This window comes from Podarcis vaucheri (assembly GCF_965113315.1).
Source record: "Podarcis vaucheri genome assembly, chromosome: Z".
NCBI lineage: Eukaryota > Metazoa > Chordata > Lepidosauria > Squamata > Lacertidae > Podarcis > Podarcis vaucheri.
The window spans coordinates 22224355-22238156 of NC_138758.1; the positions used below are offsets into that span (position 1 = coordinate 22224355).

The following is a 13802-nucleotide window of genomic DNA, read 5'->3' on the forward strand; positions in this document are numbered from 1 at the left end:
TCTTTGCCTGCCTTCCCCTATCTCTGGAATCATTCCAACAGGGTATTTGGTGGGTGAGGGGCCATTCCAGTAGGTGCTTAGTGTTGTGAAGTGCTTTATAAATAACTGTCAGTACTTCATTGCCTCTGGAAGCACTCCCCTTATCCTGGCATATGTTATCCATTAGGTTGGCTAGGGCAGTGTCTGTGCCAAGAACAAGCCTAGAACTAGACTGAAATGAAACGAGACAATCAGTTTCATCCTCTTGCTCAAGTAGCTTGCCTAAGAAGGTGATTTGTGGGTATTTTTGACCAGCTGATGATTGGTTAAAATCTTCAAGGTTTGAAGAGAGTTTCTTCATTAATGGTTTTACAACAGTCTTAATCAAATATGCTGATGACATCCAACTCTAAATTTAAGTTACTTAGTTTCCAAATGCTGTTATCTTTGTCCTAAATCAGTGTCCAGAAGCTATGGTCAAGTGGAAGAGGGGTAACAGATTGAAGTTGAATTCAGACAAGTAAGAAGTGATGATAGATCTTCCTATAATTTATGGGGCTGTAATCTCCCCACTGGAACAGCTTTGGAACCTGGGAGTTATTTTTGATTCAGTCCTGCTTTTTGATAAGCAGCTTGCTGTTGTAGCCAAGAGTGCTTTGTTACAAAGTGCAAAAGAGATAGCTAAATTTAGGTGAAAGGCAACTCTGAAGAAGTCTAGAATTGAGGAATAGTTCTATGCTGGGGATGGAGAGGAACTGGAGTCAAGAACTGAGTAACTAAAGGAAGTAGAGTCGACTTGGCAGTGGGCTGTATAGGAGCTGATGTAAAGCCTGGGTAATATAAAAGGCTGTATGAACAGGAAAGAAGTGGGAAAATAAGAGCTTTGGAGGACAGGGCCAGGTGCCAAGTAGTCCTAGGATTGTGGACTCTAGATCTGACGGAACTATTGTCTCACCTTTGTTAGAAGGTGGCTTCTGCTAGTTGTGGCTTCTTTTGTTACTGAAGCAGTGTGATAGAGGCAGCAACCATTTTAGGTGTGTCCAATTGATGTGCGACTGCCAATGCACAGGTCCTTTTGGACCTGGAAGAAGGCAAAATGAGGGCTGAATTGGGGCAGGAGGTGCTTATCCATGTTCTGCTGATACGTGTGGGGGCCAGGAATGGAACCTCCGTGCAAAATTGTTGCCGCCTTTATTAAGCTGCGGACTCCTGCTTATTAGTGTGCTTCATTTTAAAACGGAAGAAGTCTTAGTTTAGGCAAGGAGAGTATCTGCATTAAAAACACACGCTCCATAATATTCATACCTGATACTTTATTTTACAAGCAATAAAATGCCACCTGCAGTTCTAAATTACATAACAATGAGTATTCAAGGAAACAGTGAGTGAGGTTGGTGTTTATAGATCATAGGGCAGACAGAGCAAGTTCTTCAAATCAGGACCTGAAAAGGATGGATGACTTGTTCATAGCTTGGTTGCTCAACTTTGGCTGTGATGGTGGTTGTGTGATCTGATTTTTTTGGCTTTAAAGTCAGGGGGAAGAAGAAGAAGTAATAGTACTGTGGGACCAGCTTGACAACCTGCAGCAGAATTGGTACAATATTCTGGACTACCCCCGTGGACCTTCATTTATGTTGCAGATATTCTGGATTGTGACATCTTAATTAAGGGGCTGGAGTAGAGAAACTAAAGGAAGTTGGCTTTAGCAGATCAAACTTGTAGGTAGATGAAGATAGGACTACAGTAGCAGGAAGAAAGTAGAAGACAACAGAGGTTTAAAGAGCTGTAGTCCAAGGAACAAAATGTGCAGAAGGCTAAATCTGAAACAAAAGTCAAGTGATTGAGAGCACTATACTGTTGATAAAACCTGGTTTCTCTCCCTGATACTTATGCTCTGCTTCTTTTGCTGCTGCCCACACTGAACAGCTGTTGAGTGACCAAGTTCTTTTCTTTTGTTACATTACGTGGTTGCTACTCAATTCTTAGGATACACTGAATGTAGTTTTTTCAAATTAATGAATATAACTGAATAGCACATGGGATCTAAAATTACTCAGCCAGGACCTTGGATTTATATTACAGGAGACTATTCCATGGACAATTGTATGATTGCTTTTTCCTGTTGAATTCTTATTTAATGACTGTTGCCAAGTTCCACAGAAACAAATTGTGATGTCATAGGATAGTAACTTAAGGTGGAAGAAGAAAATAGAAACAGATGAATGACTAAAATGGTTTTTCATGCAAATGTTCCAGTTTATTGAAATATGAAAACAGCATTGTTGAATGTCTTGTGTGTGTCATCAGTAGCTATTGAAGATTTTATTAGAGCTTATTGATATGACTTCTGTTTTTTCTGTAACTAGGCAACATGAATACTAGCATTTTAACTGTTTTTCCTTAAGAAAAGGAGGGATGAATTTTTAACATGTGTCAGGACAGTACTTAGATGCCTTCTAATCTTATGTGAGGGAAAGATGGAGGCTCTGATGTCAGCATTTATCTACAATTGAAGTTCTTAGTGGTGTTTATATCTTCAGTGCATTGTTGGAAGAAACTGAGTTCTTTAAAAACAAAGCAGATTTGTTGTTACACATCTTAAATATTCAGTTTTGAAAATGTAAGCCTTTTATTTTCTATATTTCTCATCACTGTGAAGAACTGGAACAGTTATTCAGATACTGAGGTATCTAAGGTATTTTATGCACATTGAGGTAATAACTTGCATTGTTGATTAATACCATCTTTTGAAATTCAAGCAGTAAATGTCTGAGAACATTGTATATATTCATTATCCACTATATATTTTGGAAAGTGGTTTGTTTATTCTCCATGCAGATGCCTCTTGAGCTATTATTGCTAAACCATGAAGGCTTCTGAGGTGAGGGTGGTGGTTTTTGTTGATGTTGGAACACTGGATGCCATTTTGAATCAAGATGGCAGCTTGAAACATGACTTTGGTGTAACTTCACTGGATTTTCAGTGCAGTGGGTGCAAACTGCACCAATTTCATTCTTGGCACAATTGTTCCTGACGTGGGAGCAGCTATTTTTTTTATCAACCTTGGAACACTGGATGCACTTTCAAATTAGGATGACTTGGGCGCGACTTTGTCTGATTTTTCGTATGACTGGTACAAACTGCACTGATTCAAACTTGGCATGAAGGTTCCTGAGGTTGGGACAGCAATTTTTGTTAACGTGGAGCTTCTGGCTGTCATTCTGAATCAAGATGCTGGACAGAAACATGACTGGTGTGATTTTGCCCAATTTGGCGTTAAGCATCCATTTGTATGCCTCTGAAGATATTGTTACCCAGTTTACCATGACTTTGCCAAATTTGAACCAATAGTTCCAACCAGTACTAATTTGGATGGCTCTGAAGATAGCATTGCCAAATTTGGCAGGACAGTTGCAACCTATGCAGTTTTGGATGCCTCTGAAAATATTTTCACTGAACTTGGCATGAGGATTCCCAAGGTGGAAGAGGCAGACTTCCTATGTTTAGACACCAAGTGCCATGTTGAATCAAGATGGCAGACCAAATAAACTAAATACTAGCATTCTGCACCAGCTGGAGTTGCAGAATCAGACCCAAGGGCAGCCCTATATAGAACCTATTAAAGTAATCTAGCCTTGAAGTTGCCAATGTGTGGACGACAGTGGTTAAGCTATCCTTGTCCAGGAACAGCTGTAGTTGGCAAACCAGAGGAAAGTGGTGAAAGGCATTCCTAGCCTTCTCCTTCCCCCATGACTATGAGACTGTCATCTCTGTTTTATTCACCTCGTTTCACACCTAACTTCTAACCACTTAGCCTACTTAAACTGTAAACACTTTGTCAAACATTTTACCATTTAAGCAACATTTTACCCATAGTCCCAAACTTACACTACCTTGCACAGTGATTTGTAATTTTATGTTGATAAAACATGCAACATGCTTCATATCCTAAGCATTTATTTTCTGTTTGTTGTTGTTGTTGTTTAGTCGTTTAGTCGTGTCCGACTCTTCGTGACCCCATGGACCAGAGCACGCCAGGCACTTCTGTCCTCCACTGCCTCCCGCAGTTTGATCAAACTCATGCTAGTAGCTTCAAGAACACCATCCAACCATCTCATTCTCTGTCGTCCCCTTCTCCTTGTGCCCTCCATCTTTCCCAACATCAGGGTCTTTTCCAGGGAGTCCTCTCTTCTCATGAGGTGGCCAAAGTATTGGAGCCTCAGCTTCACGATCTGTCCTTCCAGTGAGCACTCAGGGCTGATTTCCTTCAGAATGGAGAGGTTTGATCTTCTTGCAGTCCATGGGACTCTCAAGAGTCTCCTCCAGCACCATAATTCAAAAGCATCAATTCTTCGGCGATCAGCCTTCTTTATGGTCCAGCTCTCACTTCCATACATCACTACTGGGAAAACCATGGCTTTTACTATACGGACCTTTGTTGGCAAGGTGATGTCTCTGCTTTTTAAGATGTTGTCTAGGTTTGCCATCGCCTTTCTCCCAAGGAGCAGGCGTCTTTTAATTTCGTGACTGCTGTCACCATCTGCACTGATCATGGAGCCCAAGAAAGTAAAATCTCTCACTGCCTCCATTTCTTCCCCATCTATTTGCCAGGAGGTGATGGGCCCAGTGGCCATGATCTTCGTTTTTTTGATGTTGAGCTTCAGACCATATTTTGCGCTCTCCTCTTTCACCCTCATTAAAAGGTTCTTTAATTCCTCTTCACTTTAATTCCTCTTTCTGTTTGTAGACAATGAATTACTCTCAAGGTCTGATAATCTTGTTGCTGCCTCACAACCAATATAAGGATCTGCTAGAGACTATGTCTCTGAGAGGACTTGGACAATGTTGTAACTATTGCCTGCAGTATCCTCCCCACTCAGTGGTTCCCTAAAAACAGGAGCTTTTCAATAGAAAAAGGAACAGTCTACTATGAAAGGATCATAGAGGCCTGAATTGTCCTTCCCATTATTATTATTATTTAAATATTATTTATCACTGCTCTTCACCAGCAGGTCTCAGGGTGTGTTACAACACTTTGAAACTCGGAATTAAAAACAATTAAAACATTCTACATTCACCAGAATAGGTGGGTTTCTGTAAACATGAATCTCAGGTGCCAAAGGCCAGGGTAAAGAGATGTGTCATCAGTATTCCTGAACAGTTGTATAGTGAAGAGGCCAGACATACCTCCATGGGGAGGGAATTCTACCACTAAGTGGATGCCACAGGGAATGAATGCCCTCTCCTAGGCCATTGGCAACAAAACTTTTGCAGGAAGTGTAACTACCAAGGGCCCCCCCTCTGCTGATCTTAACAACCAAGCGGGTTTGTAAGGAAGGAAGTGGTCTTTCAGATATTTGGAGCCCATTTTTTTTGGGCTTAAATACTAAAATGAGCACCTTGAGCCTGGTAATGAACTGGTGGCCCAGGCAGCTATTTTAAAACAAGGGGTTATATAGATCATATGTGCTCTAAAAGCAACTTTGGGCACTGCATTTTGGACTAGTTGAAGTTTACTTCAGCAGCCTCATGTAGAGCACATTGGAATTTCCCAGAGCATGGAGTACAGTGACCAAATAATCTCTGTCCAAAAGAGGCTGTAGCTGGCAAATCAGTTGTAGCTGAAAATAGGCAAACCCAGCCACCAATGGCCTCAAGTGACAGTGCTGGATCTAGGAATAGTCCTAGGCTACGAACATGCTCCTTTCAGGGGAGTGCAACCTCATCCAGAACAGGCTGTTTTCTCTCCTTCTCGACATCAGAAATTTGAACATATAACACTCCTGTCTTTTCAGGATTCAGCTTCAGTTTGTTGGCTAACATCCAACCCATCACCCATCCTCACTTTTTGGATAATTTGTAGTAGGGCTTCTGATAGGTGGTAGTGGTATATTGTTTATGATTATACATCTATGGGCAGAGCAGCTTATTTTTATAGCACTAGCTGTAGATTGTATGAATAATAAATTATAAATAATTTCCCCTTCACAAACAGTAAAGTAGACAGATGGGGGCAGTAAAGATTATTATTTCAGTGGTCGTTATTATTCATTTTTATTTGAATAGGATGAAGGAGTTGTGAAAGAGATACCTATTACTCATCATGTGAAAGAAGGATGTGAAAAAGCAGATCCTGCACAATTTGAATTACTTAAAGTCCTTGGTCAAGGATCATTTGGAAAGGTAAGACAAAACTAGAACTGTTTATTCTAAATAATGCAATTTCATGTCATATTTGATTTCTAGTCCTGTTCATTCATCTAAAGACATACTTGATTTGTATTTAATGACTGTATAGTGAGCTATCTATGTTGGAGAGTTATTATAGTAAATTTACAAAGTACATACACTAATACCTTCTCCACTGCTTTCACAAGACGTTTTACTTTTCGAAAGTATTTTAGTCATTTTTATGATGAAACAGTACATATTGCTTTTGGTGGAAGATGGAAAAGGCATATTTGATTTACTGAGCGTAAACGATTAGCCAACACAATTGATGTTTACTGTGGTTTTATAATTTGTTGGAAGACGCCCAGAGTGGCTGGGCCAGCCCAGTCAGATGGGTGGCATATAACTAATAATTGGAAAGCTATGAAAGTGACCCTTAAACGGATGTGTATTAATCTCCACTACTATTAAAACACTAAAATGTGTGTGTTTGTGGAATGAGTTGCTAGATTCAACACAACTTAAATAATGCATTTTTATTTTTCATTAGCAGTTTCACTTATAGATAAGTTTTACACTGAAAATTCAAAATTGGGTGGTGTGGAAATATTTTTATATGATATTAACATTTTATAACAATTTTAAAATTGATTATATTATTTATAGGCCTAATGCAGAAGTTAACCAATCAATGGTTAGAGGATCAGGAGTGTTCCCTTCCCGCTTATATCATCTTCTTTTATATCTGTCATAGGGACTCAGCAGATTTTGCTGAACTACAATTCCTATTATCCCTTGTCATTGGCCATGCCTGCTAGGGCTGATGGGACTTGGAAGTTCATCAGTGCCTTATGGGTCAAAGCTTATCCACTGCTTTTTTATACTTTCCTTCCCGCTATGTTTCATTGTTAACTATGGTTAAGTGTTACATCTGAATCAGCAGTTTTGTTACCAGCTGTTAGATCCAAATGACAGTTTACAGCTATTATTGAAAGTTGGTTTGCTAACTAGTTTCAGCTAAAACACTTGGACTGAAATAATTATAGCATGCCTAGGTTATAAAAATGAAAGTAAAGTTGGGGGAAGGAGGCTAAGGGTAGTTCATAATCTTTTTTAAGCATGGTGTGACTTGACATAGTTAGCCTCTGCACCAGTATCAGAGTAAATGAATTAAGAGTGGGAGCTTTCATATATCTAGAGTACCTGGGAAGAAGTCAAACTGGCAAATTTTACAGGTTTGCAAATAATTTAAAGTCTAAGTAATATTTCAAAACAAGTATTTTTATGTGGTTCTCTGTCAGTTCCCTTCTTCTTCCCCCAGAAACACAATAGTTCACCTTTGTGTTTAATATTTACAGGTCACATGGAAGAGTAGGTACAAGTTAGCCTCTATTTTACATGAGTACACAGCCTCTTAATTAGTTCATGCTGTGGATATAAAAGCAACCCCCCCATTTGTGCGGTTCAGTATGTGCACGATTGTGCCCATGCACATTGTGCTGAATCTGGAAGTGCCCTGAAAATGTCATAAATGGGCAGAATGGGGTGGGGACAAAACAAAGTTTTCAGGCTTTTTCAATGTTGCTTCAAATATATGCGGTTTCACTTAAATGTGTGGTGCCTTGGAACGTAACCCGTGCATAAATTGGGGTTGCCTGTATTAAGTTTTTATTTCTGTAGTATTCAGTTTGTAGAATTGGGACTAGAAAAAACCAGGTCAGCTAGGTAAGGGAAGGATTATTCTAATCTGACCTATTATCATATTGGCCACTTGGTGGTCCTGGGATTCTCCTTATCTGCAGATTTACTGCTTGCCTCAAAGCAAGTTTGTATTTTGACTTCAACACTGGAGCATGTACCATGTGCGTACTTCAGTAATAACTCCCCTAAAAATATTTTATCATTTTTACTTCTTAAACACCTCCTGAAGCACCAAATGTATATGTAATAACATTTAAGTTTTTAAACAGGTATCATTCCGCAAGTTGTCATTTGTCCTAGGATGTCTATAACCATGTTCTATAAATGTTGCATATGTAATAAAACTGTGCCAGGTTGATTGAAAAGCAGTGGTTTTCTTGTCTATTCAACTCTCTTAGACATGGTTTGTCACTTTGTCCATTAATGTTAAGTCCCGGGGGTGTGAGGTCTCAAAATAGGTCTGCATTTACAGTCTTCTAATACCTTGCAATTGTAAGCCATGCTGCATTGATCAGGTGAGTAATAAGATCCTTCTGGGAAAGCTGTTGATCAGTTTGTGAGTAGTATGATAGAAGTGCTGTTTTAGGATCAAAGTGGGTATCTTGTTTTGTGGTAAGGCCTACTTTTTTTCCAAAACAAAAAGACTTTGGGGTATTGCCACCGCAGGTGGATAAATGACCGTGTGACATTACAATTTCTCCAATACATAGCTAATGCTTTTTTAGTAATTTTACTCAATAATGAAATTATACAACTAGTGTATACCTTTAAGTGCATTTTCCTGGTTCTTACTGGAGCAGATTTAAAAGGGGCTTTTACCTGGATTCTGTTCCATAAGGTATAATCTAATGGATCACCCAAATCTTTTTCCTATCATGCCTTTATAATTGTGAGAGGTGGCAACATTTCAGTTTAGTACTTTATAGATTTGGGAAACAAGACCTTTCCCTAAAGCAGTGGTTTTCAACCAATGTGCTGTGGCACCCCGAGGTGCCTTGAATGATGGTCAGGGGTGCCGCGGGCAACACTGGCCTCTGTCCCACTTTCCTTCCCTCCCTCCTCTGATGTCCTCTTGCATCTCTGCCTCCCAAAGGCTTGCACAGCTGTTGCAGCAGTCCTGACTACAAGCTCTCCAGGTGAATGGTGCCTCTGGGGCTGGCCAGGGGGTGCTTCCTAGGCCCCTCTGGTGCAGTGTGAGAAGGCACCTCACTTTGGGGCAGGGGGGCAACTCAGAGACCGGGGGGGGGCAGCTGTAGCTGCCCAGAGGACTGCCAAGGAGAGGAGAAGGAGGCTGAGAGAACCCTCCACAATGGAGGGATGAGGGGCTGCAGGCTCTGTAGGCAAGGGGTGACATAACTGGGCTTTTGAGCCCCACAGCGGTGCTGCAGAAATAATGTAGTTTGACAAGAGAGCCATGGACCCAAAAAGTCTGAAAACATCTGCACTAAAGGATTACAAGTGCACATTAGCTTTTCAAAAGCAATCGTGCATAATTCGTAAGCATTTGTAAAATATTTAATCTCTGTTCTCTGGTTAGGTTTTCCTCGTGAGGAAAATTTTTGGTCCTGATGCTGGACAGCTGTATGCAATGAAAGTTCTGAAGAAAGCTTCTTTAAAAGGTTTGCTTGCATTTTTTTTTAAAAAAATACAGTACGTTGGCTAAAGCCCCTTCTTCATGTGCCCCTTACACCAGAGGCCCAGAGGGTGGCAACAGGAGAACGTGCCTTATCTGCTGTGGCTCCCGTTTGTGGAATGCTCTCTGTAGGGAGGCTTTCCTGACTCCTTCATTACTTATCTTTAGGGGCCAGGTGAATACATTTTTCTATAACCATGCCTTGTTTTATAGTTTAATAATCATTCCTATACTAAAGTTAATTACAAGTTCAATTGAAGGTAATTATATCCTAAGTAAATATGTTGTAGGACTGAAGTGTTTGGCTGCAGTCCTCAAGGGCATACATCTGAAATAGTTCAATGGGTCTTGCTTATTGATTATTTCAAAATGTGTGGCTTAATGATGGCAGACTTCTGTTTAAACCAGTTGTTTCCTTCATCTTAAATCAGTGCTTGATTTCCTGACTAAAAAGTGCCTAGGCTTATCCTGCCTGGCAGTTGCTCATTTTGATGTAAAATATAGTGACAGAATATCCCTGTTAAATGAAAAGGACTCTGCACATGTTGAGGGGCATTTGTTCCAGTATTTATCCTGAACACTGAAAACAAGGTTGAAGACTACACTCTCTTCAAAATCATGTCTTTCTTCCGTAGCTTTAAATGACATATTTTTAGGGCTTGTCTTAATAAAGGTTTAAACAGATATGGCAGTGATTTATGGATTTTAAAATATGGCCTCTCCATATATATCGTGTTATACCTGTAAATCATACTACTGCAGTGAATTTCTCTTGACTTTTTTGTTGCAGTGTGTGTGAATCTGGTTGGTGACCCAGTGCAATCATAAATTGTAGAGTTGGAACGGACCCCAAGGGTTATCTAGTCCAATTCTCTGAAATGCAGGAATCACAGTTAAAGAATCCCTGACAGATGGCCATCCAACCTTCTCCAGTGAAGGAGAGTCATTTTGTAGAATAAACATTAGTAGTTTGTGTACAGAAACTCCTTGGTGAATTCTGCCTGTTGTATATATTCTTAGTGAAAATAGCCATTTAACTAAACTGTGGTTGTTTATAAAGTTTTCTGCAACTGATTTAATTCAGGTAGCTTGCTTAATTTAGATAACAGCCATTTCTGTTTGCAGTTCGAGATAGAGTTCGTACAAAGATGGAGAGAGATATATTAGTAGAAGTAAATCATCCGTTTATTGTCAAACTGCACTATGGTGAGTATTTTTGTGTCCATTGAAATGCATATTTAAATGAAAATTCTAATAAGCATTTTCTTACAGATTTTTTTGGGAAATTTGCTGACTGATGGGAAAGCAAAATAGAACTTAATTATGAATGAACGCATGATAAACGGATAGTGAACATGCATGAAACTAACAATGATCAATCCCTGGACTGAATGAGCTCTTCAATGCACTATTTGGTCTGTCTTAAAATTGTTCTTGGACAATCTGGAAATAGCTGTAGTTTTATAAGAAGCTATTTTTAAAAGGACCCTTCACACCACTGATAATGTATGACATCTTGGTAGCCTGTGACCACATTGCTAAATATGGAATTTCTGCCTCAACACGACCAAATTGTAGTGCTAATTCTACTCCCTCATGAAGCCTATTTGTCTCAATAAAGTTCACTTGAATTTAGATTGAGGTTTCTACTTATGCAAATAAGAATGCAAGCATGTGATGAATTTAACTTTCATGGCTTTTGTCTGCTTTCTTTAAAGGTTTAATTGTAAAATTGGGTACAAAATTAGATCTTTGCTGTAGAAAAAGTCTTGAGTACTTTTAATTTGTAAATAGTATTAAAATATTTAGAGTTCTAGATAAGCATGCAGGTATTAATTTAGTATTTTGATGAAGTATTCTTATGATTATTCAAATCAGCTTTTCAGACTGAAGGGAAGCTATATTTAATATTGGATTTTCTCAGGGGAGGAGATGTGTTCACAAGATTATCCAAAGAGGTACGTATTTCTATAATTTTGAAAATAAAATTAATATTTACATTAGGCAAAATGGACTATCTTGTAATTTTACATTTTTACCCTGTCCTTCCACATTTGTGCATTGCATGATATATATTGAATATACATTAGTACATATATCATAAAGACATACCAACTTAGAAAACTGTAAGTAGCTGGGCCTATTTAATTAAATGAGCAGAGTTTCCAGTAATGGGTGTGTTTTGGGTAAGGCTCCTGAACCCGCGATTGGGAAGAACATTCACCAGGACCAAACAAAATGTCACAAAAGTGTGGCAAGCTTTTGAGTTATCCAGGACTGTTCACCAAGCAAGATGTTGCACAAAGTAGGGAGTGACAAGAGTGAAGAAAAACAAAAGAGTATAAAAATAAGGCTGAAGTAGTAACCATGAGGTCAGCTTCTGGATTCTGTTCCATGATCTTGAATTCTGGAGAACTCAGAACCGTGCCACATCTCTGTGACATCATGATTTGTGCCAATAAAAGATTTTTTCCTTCTAGACCTAAATAACTTTCTTTGGTTTTTATGAGCTGAAGGCTGTAATCCTATGCACACTCAATCTGTGGGATTCTGAGAAGTACAGGCACCCCACCACTTATGTGCACCCCACCACTTATGTGCATCCCATTAATGTACGACCACGTTTATGTGGATAGCCAACAAACAAACAAACAAATAGACAGACAGACCTTCCCTTGCTCGAGGCTTCTGCCCTGAAATCGCTCTGGGCTTCTACTGAATAAGGGAAGGCAGCCTTCAATTGATGTGGGGTCGGAAGATGCCTTCTCCCTGCCACTTGGCTGCGTGTCCGCGTCCCCATTCTTGTGATAGTTCTGCTGGGTGCTCTTATTGGCCCTTGCTCTCCGTGGCCAGCTGCCAGCACTGTTCACACTGGTTCCCCTCGGGCACACAGATGGACTTGAGACAGGCTTGGCAGCAGCCCTGGGCAAATTCTGGGGTTAGTCTCTCTCTCTCTCCTCCCCACACACCCTTCCTAATAAAGTGGGGCACTCCTCATTTTACGCAATTTCACTTACGTGTGCGGGGCCCCCAGAACGTAACCCCCGCGTAAGTGGGGGGACGCCTGTATACATAGGATTGTCCTGTAATTCGTTCAGTATACAGTATGGACTAAGAAATATGCCTCCCATTTACAACTGCTCATTCCTAAAACGGGAATGTGTGTTTAAGTATTTACTTTTCCTTGGAACAAGAGAAAATGAAAATCTTGACTCTGCTTTGAATCTCTTCCACCTGCTATAAATATTCTTCTATAAATATTTTTATACTTAATATATACTACTTTAGCATTTACATTTCTACCTACTTCATTCCAAGTTGCAGAATATTTTTATAAAATGGCTGTTTTCTGAAATCAGTTATCAGCATTTTTATACCAAGGAGTATCTGGACTGCATTCAGATCTTTATTTCATGTGGAGAGAGTGGGTGTGCAAGTAGAGCACATGATGATCTGTTAGGGAGTTTAGCATCATTCTACTTCCTTTCTGTCCATCCCAGTCATCTTTTAGCAGGGGTGAGGGGAAGAAGGAGGAATGATCTGAATATCTGTTCCGCTGGGAGCTAGTAGGATTTATGCTAGCCCTCTGTAGCTTGTCTTTTCTGATGGCCTATATACAGCCTGAGCTCCCATCATCCTGGATTATGGGGGATACATGCATCACAGCTTTTTAGATCTTACGGGAGTTTATAGTCATCTTAGATATGCAGAAATTTAACAAGATCAGAATGTAAATCTATATAGTTCTTATTAGGTTATGTTTACAGAGGAAGATGTGAAATTCTACCTCGCAGAACTGGCCCTTGCTTTGGATCATCTGCACAGCTTGGGAATTGTGTACAGGGACCTGAAGCCAGAAAAGTAAAGTAAAATGTATTTTATCCGTTACTACAGTACTCTTGTTCAAAGATTTATTTGCCTTTTTTTGTAATCAAAATATAGAATACATGAAAGTTTAGATACTTTATTCTTCTAATATATATTGAAAATAGAGTATTGCATATTTGTTAATATAATACAGGCACCCCCCCACTTACGCGCATTCCATTCACATGCGACCACGTTTAGACGCATCACCGTGAAATAAATAAATGATTTGAACCAGGAAATGGTGCTAAAACACTGCAAAAAGAGCAAGAGAGACCTGGAGAGTGGGGGAAAACAGCTTGCACGGCCGCTCTGATTGTCCTGCCGCCTCCACTAACACACCCTCCTTGTCTTTCTTCTTCCTTGGCAGCAGAGCCATTGTGGGGTGGGGGTGCTCCATGCCTCTGCCCACCTGCCCATCCCTCGCTCACTCGCTTCTGTCAGTTTTGTT

At 39.8% G+C, this 13802-nt stretch overlaps 1 protein-coding gene across 2 annotated transcripts in view; it reads left to right on the top strand.

The window, feature by feature from the left end:
* RPS6KA6 (ribosomal protein S6 kinase A6) overlaps positions 1-13802 on the top strand; it is a 56610-nt gene that overhangs the window by 14700 nt on the left and 28108 nt on the right. For both annotated transcript variants that reach the window (XM_082208461.1, XM_082208462.1), the window contains exons 3-7: positions 6046-6162; positions 9389-9470; positions 10610-10690; positions 11363-11442; positions 13239-13345. In XM_082208461.1, the coding sequence (XP_082064587.1) occupies positions 6046-6162; positions 9389-9470; positions 10610-10690; positions 11363-11442; positions 13239-13345 (467 nt within the window). The remainder of the gene's footprint in view (positions 1-6045; positions 6163-9388; positions 9471-10609; positions 10691-11362; positions 11443-13238; positions 13346-13802) is intronic.